Source organism: Aotus nancymaae, unplaced genomic scaffold (genome assembly GCF_030222135.1).
Source record: "Aotus nancymaae isolate 86718 unplaced genomic scaffold, 86718_ANA_hifiasm-v0.15.2.pri h1tg000028l, whole genome shotgun sequence".
In the NCBI taxonomy this organism is placed as follows: Eukaryota; Metazoa; Chordata; class Mammalia; order Primates; family Aotidae; genus Aotus; species Aotus nancymaae.
Genome location: NW_026988441.1, coordinates 18,207,656 through 18,226,623, shown reverse-complemented (window position 1 = coordinate 18,226,623; position 18,968 = coordinate 18,207,656). Strand labels below are relative to the sequence as shown.

Below are 18,968 nucleotides of genomic sequence, written 5' to 3'. Positions count from 1 at the left end.
GGTTCTGGAACTCTCGTGGCTCTGAGGCTCGGGGCCCCTAGCCTGGGACCGAAGTTGCGGGCCGAGGGCAAGCCGAGAGGTCCGGGTTGTGGCCTCTCGCGGGAGGGGACTGTTCTTTGGGGACGGGGCGGGCCTCTGCTCGCTGGGCCGGCTCCGGACGCCAAGGAGGCCGTGTGCCCCCGCCTCCCCGGCAGCGCCAATGTGTGGCGCTTCTAGGGCGTGAAGCCGCCTTGTATCCTCGCTTCAAAACAAATCCCCGACTGCTAGGGGATGCGGAAGAGGGCCGAGTCCCTCGCGGATATTGTAACTTCAATTTGGAGGTCGCCCTCCTAGCTCTGAAGTAACGACCCAGGGCGGAGGATGGTGGTGATAGCGACCAACGCGTCCCGAGCACTGATCGCGAGCGGGTTTACACACAGAACGCGCTCCCTCTTCACACCACCCGAGGAGTGCAAACGCTGTTTCCACCGTGCTTTATTTTTAACAGATGAGGAAAGGGAGACGCAATGGAGTTGAGTAACTTACCCTGGATCACGGAGCGAGTGGCAAGGCTCCCGTAGGCTGCGTGACTGTCATTGCTCTCGCAGTAGATGGTACACTCGCTTGTTTCATTAAAGACGTTAGTATTGTGCCCTTTGCATTGGTGTACACTGACAAGAAGCCAGTGCTATTTTGAATCAAGTTGTTTCTACTAATGCAAACTTTCTAGAGATTGGAGATGTTACCTGGCCCTTGGGTGTGAGTTGAAAGTGTTTTAAGGGCTAGTGGAAACATGAAATGAACAAAAAAGTAGAGCTGGCCTACTGAATCATTGTTTCTTTCCTTTATATATTATATATTTAAGCAAAAATTAGATCACATTTAAAACATGACACTAACCATGTGTAAAAGTTTCCTTTCACAGTTCTCAGGTTAATAGTAAAGGAAATTGTGTAAGGATGAAGATGAATTAAGGGAGGCAGCAAAAATTCAGTAAATGTTTGCCATGTGTCATTCAAGAAAAAGAACACAACTAGGGCAACATAGGGAAACCCCGTCTCTACCAAAAAAAAAATAAAAGTTAGCTGGGTATGGTGGTGTGCACCTGTGGTCCCAGCTACCCAGGAGGCTGTGTCTGGAGGATCGATTGAGCCTGAGAGGTCGAGGCTGCAGTGAACTGTGTTTGCACCACTGCACTGCAGCCTGGGCAACAGAGTGAGACCCTGTCTCAAGAAAAATGAAGAAAAAGATCAGAGCACAGTTAAATTTAATATTTTGTATTTGATAGAGTAATTAGATTGATAGAGAAATACTTTTTTGTTTTTTGAGACAGGGTCTCACTCTGTCGCCTAGGCAGGTGTGCAGTGGTAGGATCTCAGCTCACTGCAACCCCTGCCTACCACGCTCCAGTGATCCTCTCACCTCAGACTTCCAAGTAGCTGCGACTACAGGCATGTGCCACCATGCCCGCTAATTTTAATTGTTCTATTTCTTGTAGTCACCGGGTCTCACTATGTTGCTTAGACTGGACTTGAACGCCTGGGCTCGATCCGTTTTCTCGCTTTGTCTCCCAAAGTATTGGGATTGTAGGTGTAAGCCACCACTCCCAGCCCAGAGAAATATTTTCAGTTAGTGTTTACCTTGACAGCCCATATATATTTTTTCTTCGTTTTTTTTTTTTTGTTGTTGTTGTTGTTTTTGAAAGAGTTTCACTCTTGTTGCCCAGGCTGGAGTGCAATGGCTCAATCTCGGCCCACTGCAACCTCCACCTCCTGGATTCAAGCAATTCTCCTGTCTCAGCCTCCTGAGTAGCTGGGATTATAGGCATTCACCACCACGCCCGGCTAATTTTGTATTTTCTGCTAGAGACAGGGTTTCTCCATGTTGGCCAGGCTGGTCTCGAACTCCCGACCTCAGGTGATCTGCCCACCTTGGCCTCTCAAAGTGCTGGGATTACAGGTGTGAGCCACTGAGCCTGGTCAACAGCACATATATTGTAAATAAATTTACATGTATTTTTATGGCATCCAAGGAATTTCCTGAAATATTTGCCAGGATGATTAAACAAAAAATGCCATCCTTTTCAAAGTATTTTTGAGAAGATTATCTCTGCCATTAAATCTAGATTTTTACATGCGTTAAATTATTCTTTATCAGTTTAATAATTTTGGTATGGCGGATTCGAAAAATGTTTTCTCCACTAATGTAGCATATATCAAAGGTTCTGGATTATAGATGCTGAGGGTAGTGATACAGCTTAAACGTACCAGAACTTTTGTCATTTATCTGGGGTTTATGCATTTGTAGATTGATCTGGATACTATTGATGTCAGCAACCTCAACAGACAGTTTTTGTTTCAAAAGAAACATGTTGGAAGATCAAAGGCACAGGTAACTATATTTCTCATACCATTTCTATAATTCTTTGATGGAGCTTCTGTTTGTGATACCAGATTAATTCTACCTGTCCTGTAGGAGGGAAAAAATGGGCTCAGGGACTGTGAAGGATAAAAATATATCAAGTAAAGGACTAAAGATTAAACCCTTCTTTTTTGGTCTAAAAAGGAAATCATCCATGAATAGTGTGACTTTCATGGCCTCTTCATATTTAAGTTTCTAATGGTTACTTAGGATGCACTTTATATTCCTACATCCCCTAGAGGTTGACTACTGCTGTGTTTGGGGGCTAGAGGAGCTACAGCCTATGCTGCTGTCCTCGTTGAAACAAGACAGTTTCCCCTGACCTTTGTTTAGTTTTTTTAATGTTCCTTGGTGATTCAGAGTCTCCCCCAACCCCCATGAAGTCTTGCTCTGTCCCCTAAGCTGGATTGCAGTGGCGTGATCTCGGCTGCCTGCAGTCTCTGCCTCCTGGGTTCAAGTTATTCTCCTGCCTCAGCCTCCTGAGTAGCTGGGATCACAGGTGTGCGCCACCACGTCTGGCTAATTTTTTATATCTTTAGTATAGAGACAGGATTTCACCATGTTGGCCAGGCTGGTCTCAAACTCCTGACCTGCCTCAGCTTCCCAAAGTGCTGGGATTACTGGTGTGAGCCACCATGCCGGGCTGATTCAGAGTCTTCTTTTTTATTTTGAGACAGAGTTTCAATATTGTTGCTCAGGCTGGAGTGCAATGGCTCAATCTCCGCTCACCGCAACCTCTGCCTCTGCCTCCCGGGCTCAAGTGATTCTCCTGCCTCAGCTTCCTGAGTAGCTAGAATTACAGGCATGCGCCACCAAGCCCGGCTAATTTTTTGTGTTTTTCTTAGTAGAGACGGGGTTTCTCTGTGTTGGTTAGGCTGGTCTCAAACTCCCAACCTCAGGTGATCCGCCCGCCTTGGCCTCCCAGAATGCTGAGATTACAGGCGGGAGCCACTGCGCCTGACTGTTTCAGAGTCTTAAAACATCTTTTCCTTTTGCCTGTCTTTCGGCCTGTTTGGCAAACCCCCACTTGTTTTTCCTTTTCATCTTTTGGCTTCCTTCTCCAGGAGTACTTTCCAAAACCTTTTAGACTAAAGTCAGGTTGGTATTTCTCTCATAACAACTTTGACTTTTCCTATCATTTTCTGGTTTTTGTTTTTGTTTGTTTGAGATAGAGTCTCTGTCACCCAGGCTGGAATTGCAGTGATATGGTGGTCATGGCTCACTGCAGCCTAGAACTCCTGACCACAAGGGATCCTCCCACCTTTGTCTCCCAAGTGCTGGGATTACAGGCATGAGCTACCATGCCTGGCCTTTTCCTATCATTTTCATGTCATTTATCATCACGGTTCGTAAACTTACCTGGATGGCTATTTGATTATTGTCTCTCTTGCTCAACATGTACATTATATAGTTCCTGGTACATACAAGATGCTCAGTAAATACTTTAAGTGAGTGAATGAATGACACTTGGTTACTTCATGTTGTATATTTGCTGAAGCTTGCCATTCATGTAGAAGTGTGTTTAGTGGTACATGGGTTGGGTGGGGCGGTCCTGTTATAAGTATAGGGTATAAAATGTGTGTAGCTTAATCCTAATGCAATTTTGTCACATTTTTTGACTTCTTTGGTGTTTAATATGAATAAGGTACTATGTAAGTAGATAAACAACAGCATTGTGGCTTCCAGAAGCAGATTTCTGATAGGAACAGAAATGTTGTAGTAATTCAGTGTTGTTTATTTTTTCAGGTTGCCAAGGAAAGTGTACTGCAGTTTTACCCTAAAGCTAATATCGTTGCCTACCATGACAGCATTATGAAGTATGCTCTAATGATTACATTGCAAAGTTGTGTAAAGTATAAGGGTTTTGTAAGACAAATATATAAGCTCAAAGTCATTCAGCTTTTTAAAAATGATTTTTCTAGAATTATTAAATAGTTGTAATTTCTGCTCACAAAGTAACATTCTTTCTACCAGTTCATAAATAAATGGTTTGAATGATTTAGATAAGCAGTGAGATATTGTAATACTTTTAATAAATAAGTTACTTGGAAATTTATAAAGACCTTATATTCTTGCCTTAAGTAAGAAGATACTTTAAACTATGAAATATCCTTATTTATGATGATTCAGACTTTTCTAAAGTGTTTGCCTTTTTCTGTTTAAAAGGTTCCTTCCCAGGCCGGGCGCGGTGGCTCACGCCTGTAATCCCAGCACTTTGGGAGGCTGAGGCGGGCGGATCACGGGGTCAAGAGATCAAGACCATCCTGGCCAACATGGTGAAACCCCGTCTCTACTTAAAATACAAAAGTTAGCTGGGCGTGGTGTTACACACCTGTAGTCCCAGCTACTTGGGAAGCTGAGGCAAGAAAATCCCTCGAACCCAGGAGGCAGAGGTTGCAGGGAGCCAAGATTGCACCATTGCACTCCAACCTGGCAACAGAGCAAGACTCTGTCTCAAAAAAAAAAAGTTCCCTCCTAAAATAATCTGTTTATTAGAACTCTGACTTCTGTAGTATAGCACTTGGAATTGTGGTAGGGCAGTAGTATTGACAGTACATAAATATATTCATCTCACTAAAGAGAAATAAAGTAAATATATAATTTTGGAGGTGTTGGAGCAAAGGAACTGTGGGCCGAAATTGTCCATTATTTATGGTAGTTTAGCTCACAAGTAAATGGTATTAAAAATAATCCTTGTTTGAGGTACTGGAATTGAGGTACTTATACTTTCTCAGAGCATTTGTGTCTCCAGCTTGTTTTTTAATGACTGGATGTTTACTCTCTGAACCTGCCTATAGCCCTGTAACCTCCTTACCCTGTGTTGGTTTCCCAGTGCTGCTAAAAGCAGAGACCCTAGGGGCCTGAACCTTGCCTGATCCTTATGTGAAGTGAAGCCAGAAGCCAGGCAGATCCTGGGAATATGTTCTTGATGTGTTCCCAGGCACTCGCTGCCCAAAGAAGGCCTAGTGGGACTAGTGGAAGTCATGCCATCTTTCTGCCAGTTTGAGATCGTTCTCTGGTGCCCTAGGTAGCTGGCCAAAAATGATAGGAATTTGAGGGAAATAATTTCTTTAATATCTGCTTATGTTTGGAAACAGTCAAACCTTACTATTTATATGGCATATAATCCTAATATCAGTTTTGTTTACACTTATGTTTTTTCAGAACTGTTTATTATACTGCAAAGATCATGTGGAAGGCCAGTTGTTTTGGTGACCTTTTTTATTTTGTTTTGTAGCCCTGACTATAATGTGGAATTTTTTCGACAGTTTATATTGGTTATGAATGCTTTGGATAACAGAGGTGAGATTATTTTAATACTTTCAATTTCTCAGTATTTCCTGTTCCCCATATCAAATTGGTTTACAAATTTAATATTTATTAAGACTATTTACTTGTGATTTAGAAATTAAAAGACGGAATGGAAGTGATCAAGTTTAAAGCTCCCCCACTGAGTGCAGTTTTATATAGAAATGACTTATTCCAGGCAGGAATTTAGCTATCATATTCTCTGCATTTCTTCCAAAAGGTATAAACAAAATTGAATTGAAAAGCTCTCAAAAAGTGTGACTGTGGCTGGGCACAGTGGCTCATGCCTTTGATCCCAGCACTTTGAGAGGCCAAGGCAGGAGGATCACTTGAGGTCAGGAGTTCAAGACCAGCCTGGCCAACATGGTGAAACCTTGTCTCTACCAAAAAACACAAAAATTAGCCAGTGTGGTGGCATATGCCTGTAGTCCCAGCTTCTTCAAAGGCTGAGGTGTGAGAATGGCTTGAACCCAGGAGGCAGAGGTTGCAGTGAGCCTGGATCACACCACTGCACTCCAGCGTGGGTAACAGAGTTCAATCCTGTCTGGGAAAAAAAAAAAAAAAAAATGACTGGAGGGTGGGGCAGAAATGCTTCAGTGATATTTTTGCCTGTAATTACTTGAACATGTAAAAGTATATCTGTCAAGTGAGTTTGCAACAAGCTGGGCAAGAAATACCAAAATAAAAAACAGAAGGAAAAGTCAAAATTACTTTTATATATTTTTTAAGGCTGGTCAGGGGGGTCTCACTGTTGCCCAGGCTAGAGTGCAGTGGTGTGATCATAACTCACTGCAGCCTTCAGATGGGCTCAGGTGATATTCTTGCCTCAACTCTGCAGTAGCTAAGACTACAGTCAATGTGCCACCACACCCAGCTAAATTCTTTTATTTTTATTTTTGTAGAGATGAAGTCTTGCTTTGTTGCCCAGGCTGGTCTGGAACTCCTGGCTTCAAGCAGTCCTCCCATCTCAGACTCTGAAAATGCTGAGATTTTGGGGGTGAGCCACTGCTGCCAGTGTGGAATTACTCTCTTAACCTGACTCCTCTTTTTTCCTAGCCTTAAACTACTTTAATAGTTCCAAATTGGTATTCTACATTCTGCCTTCACTTCTATTGTGTATTATCAGATAATTATATTAGAATAATGGTGAGTTAAGGAATACCTTGAAGCGATGTTTTGTGTAAGGTGCAGAAATAGAAGAGAAAGATGGCACTGTGGGTTTTTAAAATCATGTGTTTCTCTGGGTGCTTTTTCTGGGGTAAATTTGTGATATAAATTCTATGTGTTTGATATTTTGCTAAATGAATATCGCTTAAATGTCTATAATTAGCAGTTGTATTACTCTGGCCCTATCCATAAGAAAATTGTACGACTGGGTGCGGTGGCTCACACCTGTAATCCCAGCACTTTGGGAGGCCAAGGTGGGCAGATCACAAGGTCAGGAGATCAAGACCATCCTGGCCAACATGGTGAAACCCTGTCTCTACTAAAAATACAAAAAAATATATATTAGCTGGGCGTGGTGTTGCACGCCTATAGTCCCAGCTACTTGAGAGGCTGAGGCAGGAGAATTGCTTGAACCCAGGAGGTGGAGATTGCACTGAGCCAAGATTGTGCCACTGCACTACAGCCTGGGCAACAGTGCGAGACTGTCTCAAAAAAGAAAGAAAGCAAGAAAGAAAATTGAACAAAAAATGAAGTCAATGTGATAGTTTTGGGTCTGTGTCATCCTAATTAAAGATAACTAATTTGATTTTTCAAAAACTCATACTGTTTTTTTACTTCTAGCTGCTCGAAACCATGTTAATAGAATGTGCCTGGCAGCTGATGTTCCTCTTATTGAAAGTGGAACTGCTGGGTACCTTGGACAAGTAACTACTATCAAAAAGGTAAAGAAAAGTTTAATTTTTTTTAACTTCCCAAATATTTATTTGGAAACTTCAAGGGGGAGGAAATAAACTTTGTTTTTATATAAAATGAGCACATGGATATCCAAAAGGTAAGGATTTTTATGCTCATATAAAACTTCAAATTCTGTAAAGGTGCCTAAAAGACTATGGGTAAGGAAATCTTCCAGCTCTGCCATTTTGTTTCGTTTAACTTGTGTATTAAAATCCTTAGACTGATAAGTATGATCTACCAGGCATCAAAAATTTCTTTTTGTTGGCCAGGTACGGTGGCTCACACCTGTAATCCCAACATTTTGGGAGGCTGAGGCAGGTGGATCACCTGAGGTCAGGAGTTCGAGACCAGCCTGGCCAACATGGTGAAACCTAGTCTCTACTGAAAATACAAAAAATTAGCCAGGCATGGTGGTGTGCACCTGTAGTCCCAGCTACTTGGGAGGTCAAGGCAGGAGAATTGCTTGAGCCCAGGAGGTAGAGCTTGCAGTGAGCTGAGATTGTGCCATTATACTTTAGCCTGGGCAACAAGAGTGAAACTCTTATCTCAAAAAAAAAACATTCTATTGTCTAAAAGAGTCTGGGTTTATAGAGTGGAAGAGAACTTTGAAAACTTTTTAGGGGTATATTTGTGAAGTATTTCAAACATTTAAATACAACTAGAGAATAATAGAGCAAAATACTTTTGTGTTCATACCTTAGTTTTTAAAACCTCAACACAGCTTCATTTGCTGTACAGATCGATCTTCTTTCCGTTCAAGAAATTAAATATTGTAGATACATTTCAGGATTGTTTTCCACGTTTTGAAACTATAGAAAGAGAATTATACTGTATTTAACATTTGCTGGTTGTCTCTTGATATTTTTTTGGCAGCTTATCCATGTTAGAAATTTGGCTTCATTTATTTTAACTGTTAAATGTTATTCTTGGAACCTTATTCAATACCATTCTACAAAAGACCATTGTGTATGTCAGTATGTATTAAATTGTTAAATAAGTGCAGGCCTTCAGTATCTATTGACAGATCTAGGCGGAAGTTATCTGTCGGCATTGCAATATGAGTCTCATGACTGCATGTTGTGTGCCTACCCTCAAGAAAGCATATTGGATGATTGAGGGCATCAGAAATGGTGTTTCGGAGAAAACTAAGTCTGCTGCAATTTTTATGTTGAAATAGTATTTTGCTGACGCCTTAGGAAGAAAAAAAAAACAGTATTTGACAGTTTTAGCTGCTCTGAGTTATGATCACACCACTACACTCCAACCTGGGTGATAGAGTGAGATCTTGTCTTTATTTTATTATTTATTTTTAAAAATATTTTGAGATGGAGTTTTACTCTTGTCGCCCAGGCTGGAGTGCAGTGGCGCAATCTCGGGTCACTGCAACCTCTGCCTCCCAGGTTCAGGCCATTCTTGTGCCTCAGCCTCCTGAGTAGCTGGGATTACAGACAGGTACTGCTACACCTGGCTAATTTTGTATTTTTACTAGAAATGGGGTTTCACCATGTTAGCCAGGTTGGTCTCGAACTTCTGACCTCAGGTGAGAGATCCTGTCTTTAAAAAAAAGACTGAAGTTAGGAATATCTGAGATGATGAAAGATTATTTATTTGATAGTTTTGAAAAGTTGTCTCAGGTGTCATAAACTTCGTCGAAGGCATAAATCCCTTAAATTATAACTTTAAACTTGGATGTATATCAATAAAATGGGCTGGGTGCAGTGGCTCACGCCTGTAATCCTAATACTTTGAGAGGCTGAGGTAGGCAGATCCATGAAGTCAGGAGTTCAAGACTAACCTGGCCAACGTCGTGAAACCCCGTCTCTACTAAAAATAAAAAAATTAGCCAGGCATGATGGCAGACACCTATAATCCCAGCTATTCAAGAGGCTGAGGCAGGAGAATGGCTTGAACCTGGGAGGCAGAGGTTGCAGTGAACCAAGATCACACCACTGCACTCCAGCCTGGACAATAGAGCGAGACTCCATCTCCCTCCCAAAAAAAAGTATATCAGTAAAATGAAGAGTATATGGTTTAGTAATACATAGGATTTTTCTGTGTACGTAGTTCTATCTTAAAATTAACGTTTAGTTTAATTTACAGGGGATTACAAGAATATGGTTAATATTCGCAAGACCCACTTAGTTTTGCTCAGAAAAAAATGCAAGGATATGACTGTGAATAATATTTAAATAACATTTACAACGTTCAGAAGTAATTTGTTGGAAAGCTGCTGTTTGTCTTTCCAGTAGTTTTTCTGTTTAGTGCAATCAAGGTAAACTCAAGTGTAATACTTTTTTTTTTTGTTTTTAAGACGGAGTTTTGCTCTTGTTACCCAGGCTGGAGTGCAATGGCGTGATCTCGGCTCACCGCAACCTCCGCCTCCTGGGTTCAGGCAATTCTCCTGCCTCAGCCTCCTGAGTAGCTGGGATTACAGGCACGCGCCACCATGCCCAGCTAATTTTTTGTATTTTTAGTAGAGACAGGGTTTCACCATGTTGACCAGGACGGTCTCGATTTCTTGACTTCGTGATCCACCCGCCTCGGCCTCCCAAAGTGCTGGGATTACAGACGTGAGCCACCGCGCCCGGCCCAAGTGTAATACTTTTTATTTGGCTTGTAGATCTTGTTCACTGAGCCAGGCAGTGGAGTCCTGGCACAGCCTTAGCTGTGACTGGTAGATTCAATTAGCTTTTATGTTAGTTTATCATAAAATAGGGATTTTGGAGTTACTAATACTTTAAAATTTCTTGACAACATAAAACCTAGTTGGAATATAGATGAATGAGTGTTTATATTACCTTATAATGTTGAGAAACTACCATAATGGAGTAACTATTTTTCCCATATTCTGACTTTGTAGGGTGTGACTGAGTGTTATGAATGTCATCCTAAGCCAACCCAGAGAACCTTTCCTGGCTGTACAATTCGTAACACACCTTCAGAACCTATACATTGCATCGTTTGGGCAAAGTACTTGTTCAAGTAAGAGTGTGTATATTTCTTGGCATGCTTTTTGGTACTGGTGATGGAAAATGGAGTTGTTTTTATTTAATTTTCTTGAAGAGATTGAACTTAGGATGTTTAAATAGGGTGAAGGGACGCTTTAGTAGATTTCTTGTAGTGTTTTCTAGGTTAAATTCAGCCAGCTTGGCACGGTGGCTCATGCCTGTAGTCTCAGCACTTTGGGAGGCTGAAGTGGTCGGATCACCTGAAGGTCAGGAGTTCGACACCAGCTTGGCCAACCCCCAGCCCCGTCTCTACTAAAAATATAAAAATTAGCTGCACATGGTGGTGGCCCTATAATCTCAGCTACTCAGGAGACTGAGCCATGAGAACCACTTGAACCCAGAAGGTGGAGGTTGAAGTGAGTGGAGATGGCACTACTGCACTCCCGCCTGGGGGACAGCATGAGACTCTGTCTCAAAAAAAAAAAAAAAAAACTCAAAAGGAAATAGAAAGCCTGAATATAGCACTGTACCTTAGAGAAACATAATAGTTTAAATTCTTCTAAATAATGCACCAAACCTGTGTGATTTTTTTAGATTCATTTCACTAAACTTGCAAAGAGTATATTATAATCTTTGCTGAAATCTCCCCAAGGAATATTTAAAACGGAATACTGCTTAGCTCATGTTATGAGGCTAGCAAATGTTTTTGATAGCAAAACCTGTCAGGGCCATTATGGCATAAGAAAAAATTGCTAGTCAGTCTCACACATAAATAATAGATGCAAAAATCCTATATAAAATATTAGCATATGGGGCCAGGCGCGATGGCTTACACCTGTAATCCCAGCACTTTGGGAGGCTGAGGTGGGTGGATCACCCGAGGTCAGGAGTTTGAGACCAGTCTGGCCAACGTGGCAAAACTCCATCTCTACTAAAAATACAAAAATTAGCTGGATGTGGTGGCGGGTGCCTGTAATCCCAGCTACTCAGGAGGCTGAGGCAAGAGAACTGCTTGAACCCAGGAGGCAGAGGTTGTACCACCGCACTCCAGCCTGGGTGACAGAGCGAGACTCCATCTCAAAAAAAAAAGAAATAGCATATGGATTTAGAGTCATATAAAATAAAAAGTGTACCATGACCCAGTGTGTTTATTCAGGAATACAAGCAAGGTTTAAACTAGAAAATCTGTAAACATCATTCACTCGTTAATAAATTAAAGAGAAACGGCCGGGCACCAGTGGCTCACTCCTGTAATCCCAGCACTTTGGGAGGCCAAGATGGGTGGATCACTTGAGGTCAGGAGTTCAAGACCAGCCTGACCAACATGGAGAAACCCTGTCTCTACTAAAAATACAAAATTAGCTGGGCGTGGTGGCACATGCCTGTAATCCCAGGTACTTGGGAGGCTGAGGCAGGAGAATAGCTTGAATCTAAGAATCGGAGATTGCGGTGAGCCAAGATTGCGCCATGGCACTCCAGCCTGGGCAACAAGAGTGAAACTCTGTCTCAAAAAAAAAAAAATAGAGAAACTATATAATTTTCATAGATGTAGAAAAAGCATTTGATAAAATTTAGCAAATACCATTTCATGACAAAAGTTCAGGTGGGTGGATCACTTGAGGCCCCAAGTTTGAGACCAGTCTCAACAACATGGTGAAACCCCATTTCTACCAAAAGTACAAAAATTAGTACCTCCCAGGTTCTAGTGATTCTGCTGCCTCAGTCTCCTGAGTAGCTGAGATTACAGGAGCCCACCACCATGCCTGGCTAATTTTTGTATTTTTAGTATTGTTGGGGTTTCACCAGGTTGGCCAGGCTGGTCTCGAACTCCTGACCTCAGGTGATCCACCCACCTCGGCCTCCCAAAATGCTGGAATTACAGGCATGAGCCACCATGCCCAGCCAAAAATGCATTTTAATACCTTAGTTAACCTATTGTAAAATAGAAAAATCATAGGTGGAGCCATTGTAAGTTAGGGGTTGTCTACTATTTTGCACTCACTAGTTGGCAGAGCATTAATTTTAGCAAGTGTTACATGCCCTTGTTGGGAGTGAATATTAGAGCTTTGAAATTATACTTGGGTGGGGGGTTGTACCAAGGATTTCTATAAGATGACTTTTGTTAGTCATATACTTAAGGAAATACTGGAAACTTAAATCCACAAGTTATTAAACAGTTTTTAGGATAACTTTATTAATAAAAGAGAATCTCAGTTTAATACCTTCAAATTTGTTTGTTAAGACTATTCAGCAGTAAAGAGCTATACTACCATGAAAGAAAGGTATCTTGTTCATTGCCGAATTTCTGTCCCCTAGATCAGGACTCTGCACATGGCAGTATGGTGATGTTCGTTGAACAGGTAGCTGCAGGTGTACTTCACAAACATTATTCTGGTGTTAGAATGTTATCCAGGTTGTAAGTGAAAACCGCTCAGTTGTTTCTTGAGTAGAGATTTGAACATTAAAATGTATAGATCCTCACTGATAGTTGTAGGGGATCACTGATGGTTGTAGGCCTGCTAAAATTTGACCTTGCTTGCATTGCTGTTCACATTAGGATGCAAGCTCAGCACATTGTGTTAATACTTTTAAATTTATAGTCATTTATCAGTTGTTCATTCTTTTTTTTTTTTTTTTTTCTTTTCTGGAGACAGAGTCTTGCTCTGTCACCCAGGCTGGAGTACAGTGGCACCATCTCAGCTCACTGCAACCTCTGCCTCCTGGGTTCAAGCGATTCTCCTGCCTCAGCCTCCTGAGTAGATGGGATTACAGGCACACACCACCACCCCTGGCTGATTTTGGTGTTTTTAGTAGAGACGAGGTTTCACCATGTTGGTCAGGTTGGTCCGAACTCCTGACCTCGTGATCTGCCTGCCTCGGCCTCCCAAAGTGCTGGGATTACAGGCGTCAGCCACTGTGCCCAGCTAGTCGTTCACTCTTTATCTCTGCTAAACATTTGGAATAATTAGGTGTTTGTTCAGAATGCTTTTTTGTACATAAGTATTTACTATTCTTAAATTATAGCCAGTTGTTTGGGGAAGAAGATGCTGATCAAGAAGTATCTCCTGACAGAGCTGACCCTGAAGCTGCCTGTGAGTAAATTATTTGGCATATGTTTTATTAGCGACTGTTATCTTTATTTTGTTGATTTAATTTTGGTAGCTTAAGGGGAAAAATTTGCTATATGTGCTAGGTAACGTATGTTTAACGTGTTATTTAATTTTTTTTTTTTTTTTTGAGACAGTTTTGCTCTTGTCGCCCAGGCTGGAGTACAGTGGTATGATCTTGGCTTACTGCAGCCTCCACCTCCTAGGTTCAAGCGATTCTCCTGCCTCAGCCTCCCAAGTAGTGGGATTACAGGGGCCTGTCACTGCACCTAGCTAATTTTTGTATTTTTAGTAGAGACAGGATTTCACCATGTTCTCCAGGCTTGTCTGAAATGCCAGGCCTCAGGTGATCCACCAGCCTCAGCCTCCCAAAGTGCTGGGATAACAGGCATAAGCCACCAAGCCTGGCTAAAACAATGTTTTACAAAAAAATGTAATTTTAGGTTACTAAAAAGGAAATCAAGGTGAAGAGAAATTTTACAAGTGTAATAGAGCTGCAAATTGTTCCTAGATCTCATAATTGGTCTGTGCTTTGAACTGTTTTATGTGTAGCTTTCAGAAACTGAGGTACAGCAGGCCAGGTGAGATGATTCACGCCAGTAATCCCAGCATTTTGAGAGGCTGAAGCAGATGGATTGCTTGAAGTCAGGAGTTCGAGACCAGCCTGGCCAACATGGCAAAACCTTGTCTCTACAAAAATCAGCCAGGCATAATGCTGTGCACCTATAGTCCCAACTACTCGTGAGGCTGAGACAGGAAGATGGCTTGAGCCCAGGAGGTAGAGGCTGCAGTGAGCTGAGATCTTGACATTACACTCCAGCCTGGTTGACAGAGCAAGACTCTGTCTCCAAAAACAAGAAAGAAAGAAACTGAGATATAAAAAGTTGCTGATAAGCGTGTTATTTTCTTTTTCCCTTGAACTCAAGAGTATGTTGCATTTGGGGATTTCCATGAGCGACTCTCTTTTTATTCCCAAAGCTGAGTAAGAGTTCAGTTCTACATTTATTACAATTGAAAATAAAATGATGATTGTTTTGTAGGGGAACCAACAGAAGCTGAAGCCAGAGCTAGAGCATCTAATGAAGATGGTGACATTAAACGTATTTCCACTAAGGAATGGGCTAAATCAACTGGATATGATCCAGTTAAACTTTTTACCAAGGTTAGATTTACTTTTTTTATAATTGTGGGTAGATGTATTGTTGTGCATAGATGTATTGTTCTAGTTCTGCGTGTTTTAAAATAGTTCATAAAATTCAATTAAGCTTCTGTGTATATGCCTCGTGATGTCCTGATAAAATGATTATTGCGGTCCGGATATGCAATTTTTAAAATGTTAGCATCTCTACTAAATCTGTTAGTATAACATCTAAATAGGAGGTAAAATTAGAGGCTTACTTGCATACCTTCTTAGTTGTCTTTTCTTCCCTCACTTTTTACAGAACTTCTTGGTTTTCCTGCTGCTTCTCATCTTCACTTTTTTTCTGAGACGGAGTCTCGCTGTTGTCACCCAGGCTGGAGTGCTGTGGCATGTTCTCAGCTCACTGCAACCTCCGCCTTCTAGGTTCAAGCAGTTCTCCTGCCACATCCTCCTGAGTAGCTGGGATTACAGGTGTGTACCACCATGCCCAGCTAATTTTGTATTTTTAGTAGAGGTGGTGTCTCACCACGTTGGCCAGGCTGGTCATGAATTCCTGACCTCAAGTGATCTGCCCACCTCGGCCTCCCAAACAGGCAGCCACCTCGCCTGGCTTCATCTTCGCTTTTATTTCCTGCTCCTGTCTTCTATTAGCAGTTTGACTGACATTTGTCCTAAATTGCCCTTGAACGCCGTAAGCCCCTTGTTCTTGGTGAAATCCCTTTTCATCAGTATATATTATTTGCTTGTTGAATATTTCTAGAGAAATCTATGAGATTGTTTTGATTGGGTCTCCATAATTATTGTTCATCTAGACCATGAGGTCAGTGTTTAAAAGTTTTTTTGGGCTGGGCACAGTGGCTCACGCCTGTAATCCCAGCACATTGGGAGGCTGAGGCAGGCAGATTGCCTGAGCTTAGGAGTTCGAGACCAGCCTGGGCAACACAGTGAAACCTCGGCTCTTCTAAAATACAAAAAATTAGCTGGGCGTGGCAGCATGCGCCTGTAGTCCCAGCTACTTGAAGGCTGAGAACCCAGGAGGCGAGCTGAGATCGCGTCACTGCACTCCAGCCTGGGCAACAGAGTGAGACTCAAAAAAAAAATTTTTTTTTGTTCTGTCTTGACTCCCTAGCAAGTTGTATGTATGTGGGTGTTTTTTGTTTGTTTTGTTTTGTTTTGTTTTGTTTTGGTCTTTTTTTTTTTCTTTTTATGGAGAATGGGGTCTCACTATGTTGCCCAGGCAGATCTCAAACTCCTGGTTCAAGTGATCCTCCAGCCTCTGCCTCCATGAGTGCTGGGATTACAGGCATGAACCACTGAGCCTAGCCCCTAGCAAGTTTATTCCAGTAGATACTTAAAACTTTCTCAGCTCTTATCAAACTGCCTCAGTATTCTTGCAACTCTCACTAAGCAGATGACCTTAAGGATGTATTAACAGGTTTAAAGCCATTGGACATAATTTACCTGTTGAGAGAATGTTCCACATCACTGAAAACTCTGTTTTTTGTTTGTTTGTTTTGTTTTTGAGATGGAGTCTCATTTGTACAAGGCTGGAGTGCAGTGGCACAATCTTGCCTCACTGCAACCTTTGCCTCCCAGGTTGAAGCTATTCTCCTGCCTCATCCTTCTAAGAAACTGGGACTACAGGTGTACACAACCACGCCCAGTTATTTATTCTTTTTTTTTTTTTTTTTTTTTTTTGAGAAAGAGTCTTGCTCTATTGCCAGGCTGCAGCGCAGTGGCACGATCTCTGCTCACTGCATCCTCCGCCTCCCAGGTTGAAATGATTCTTTTGCCTCAGCCTCCCAAGTAGCTGGGACTAGTAAATAGAGAGACTGAAATCCCATGCGCGCCACCATACCCAGCTGATTTTTGTATTTTTAGTAGAGACAGGGTTTCACCATGTTGGCCAGGATGGTCTCAATCTCTTGATCTTGTGATCTGCCCGCCTCGGCCTTCCAGAGTGCTGGGATTGTAGGTGTGAGCCACTGTGCCCAGCCCACTGAAAACTCTTTTATCTTTTTTTTTTTTTTTTTCTGCTAGAGAGAAACCACTTTCAGTAAAGGCTAACTCTTCCACATGGGATTTTACTTTCAATAGTATTTTCGTCTCTGCCCTGTGTCTTGGATGATTTTTTTTCCTTGGTTTCTTTTGTCTGCTTTCCAACATGCGCAGGTGCTGCTATCTTAAGCAAATGGCATACTGCTCTCCCCAGCTTGTATTTCACCTCATTTCCTCAGTGGTAAGAGATGTCACATGTTGACCGACTTTTTTTTTTTTTTTTTTTTTTTTTTGAGACAGTCTTGCTCTGTTGCCCAGGCTGCAGTGCAGTGATATGATCTCAGCTCAGCGCAACCTCTGCCTCCCAGGTTCAAGCTATTCTCCTACCTCAGCCTCCTGAGTAGGTGGGATTACAGGCACCCTCAAGCACGCCTGGCTAATTTTTGTATTTTTAGTAGATCCAGAGTTTCACCATGTTGGCCAGGCTGATCTCGAACTCCTAACCTCAGGTGATCCACCTGCCTCTGCTTCCCAAAGTGCTGGGATTACAGGTGTGAGCCACCTTGCCCTGCCCGCTGTTGACTTTTTTTTTGGAGACTGAGTTTTGCTTTTGTTACCCAGGCTGGAGTGCAATGGCACGATCTCGGCTCACTGCAACCTCCGCCTCCTGGGTTCAGGCAGTTCTCCTGCCTCAGCCTCCTGAGTAGCTGGGATTACAGGCACATGCCACCCTGCCCAGCTAATTTTTTGTATTTTTAGTAGAGACGGGGTTTCACCATGTTGACCAGGATGGTCTCGATCTCTTGACCTCGTGATCCACCCGCCTCGGCCTCCCAAAGTGCTGGGATTACAGGCGTGGGCCACCGCGCGGCCCGCTGTTGACTTTCTTAGGCCTCTTGTATTTATTTTTCACTACAACCCTTTTCAAAAATGTGATTCTATTAGTCAGAATTCTCTAGAGGGACAGAACTAGTAGGATAGGTATATATATAAAGGGGCATTTATTAAATATTAACTGACACGATCACAGGGTCCCACAGTATGCCCATCTGCAAGCTGAAGAGCAAGGAGAGCCAGTCTCAAAACTGAAGAACTTGGAATTCGATGTTTCAGGGCAGGAAGCATCCAGCATGGGGGAAAGATGTAGGCTGGGAGGCTAGGCCAGTCTATTCTTTTCATGTTTTTTTTTTTCTGCCTGCTGTATATTCTAGCCTCGATGGCAGCTGATTAGATGGTGCCTACGTAGATTAAGAGTGGGTCTGCTTTTCCCAGCCCACTGACTCAAATGTTAATGTCTTTGGGCAACACCCTCACAGACACACCCAGGATTGGTACTTGTATCCTTCAGTCAAGCTGACACTGAGTAACATCACAATGCTTTTTATGTTGATTATGCTTAAAATGCAGTAAACTTTGATGTGGGCAACAGCAGTATCTTCCAAACTGGTACCCTGATTTCCATTTCAATCTGAGCAACATTTGAATGCCAGAAAATTCTGAAGTGCATCTCCAATCTGTTGTTCAGCAGATAATTTTAAACATCTGCTGTGTGCTAGACACTATTTTAAGTACAGGGGATTTACAGAACCCTTGCTTTTTAGAGGGAGCTCACAGTCTAGATGAGAAGTCAAACATTGAACAATAAATCTCAGCTTCAGAGTTTTAATGACATTAAGTTCAGATACTTTACAGCCCTTTAATAATGAGTAGCATCTAATGGACTCATCTCCTGGCTTGTATACCCATTTCAGATGTTGCTAGGGAGAGGCTTCAGAAGAGGCTTTCTAAAGGAGGTGACATTTGAGCCCAAGACTTGAAAGAATAAGAGTCAGAATAGGGTACAGTATGTACAAGGAAACTCTGTTGGAAAACTGACATAAATCCTATTAAGGGGAAGAGTGGGAAAAAGAATGACTGGAGAGATAAGTTGAGGTCAAATCAGGCAGACTTTCTAGGCCTTGTTAAGAACCTTATAGTAAGTCAGTGGGAATCCATTGAAAGGTAGTCTTACAGGATCACTATAAGGGCATAGAGGGCATGCACGTACCACCCTAGGACCTGATGTTCATATTATAACCAATCTGGGACAGTGCCCCTGGAGTTGTGCAATGCCAGAACAATCTGGAGTACAGCTGTCTGTACTCCCATTGGAGCATGGAGGAG

General features: G+C 42.2%; 1 protein-coding gene across 2 annotated transcripts in view; it reads left to right on the top strand.

The window, feature by feature from the left end:
• The window catches only part of UBA2 (ubiquitin like modifier activating enzyme 2), a 41,040-nt gene that overhangs the window by 205 nt on the left and 21,867 nt on the right, over window positions 1-18,968 (top strand). Inside the window, exons 1-8 of one of the 2 annotated variants that reach the window (XM_012438494.3) lie at window positions 576-593; window positions 2,287-2,370; window positions 4,147-4,217; window positions 5,639-5,703; window positions 7,498-7,598; window positions 10,472-10,593; window positions 13,584-13,651; window positions 14,707-14,828. In XM_012438494.3, the coding sequence (XP_012293917.1) occupies window positions 591-593; window positions 2,287-2,370; window positions 4,147-4,217; window positions 5,639-5,703; window positions 7,498-7,598; window positions 10,472-10,593; window positions 13,584-13,651; window positions 14,707-14,828 (636 nt within the window). In that variant the 5' untranslated portion in view covers window positions 576-590. Of the gene's footprint in view, window positions 1-575; window positions 594-2,286; window positions 2,371-4,146; window positions 4,218-5,638; window positions 5,704-7,497; window positions 7,599-10,471; window positions 10,594-13,583; window positions 13,652-14,706; window positions 14,829-18,968 lie in introns of those variants that run through there. The other variant, XM_012438487.3, reaches the window with a different exon arrangement.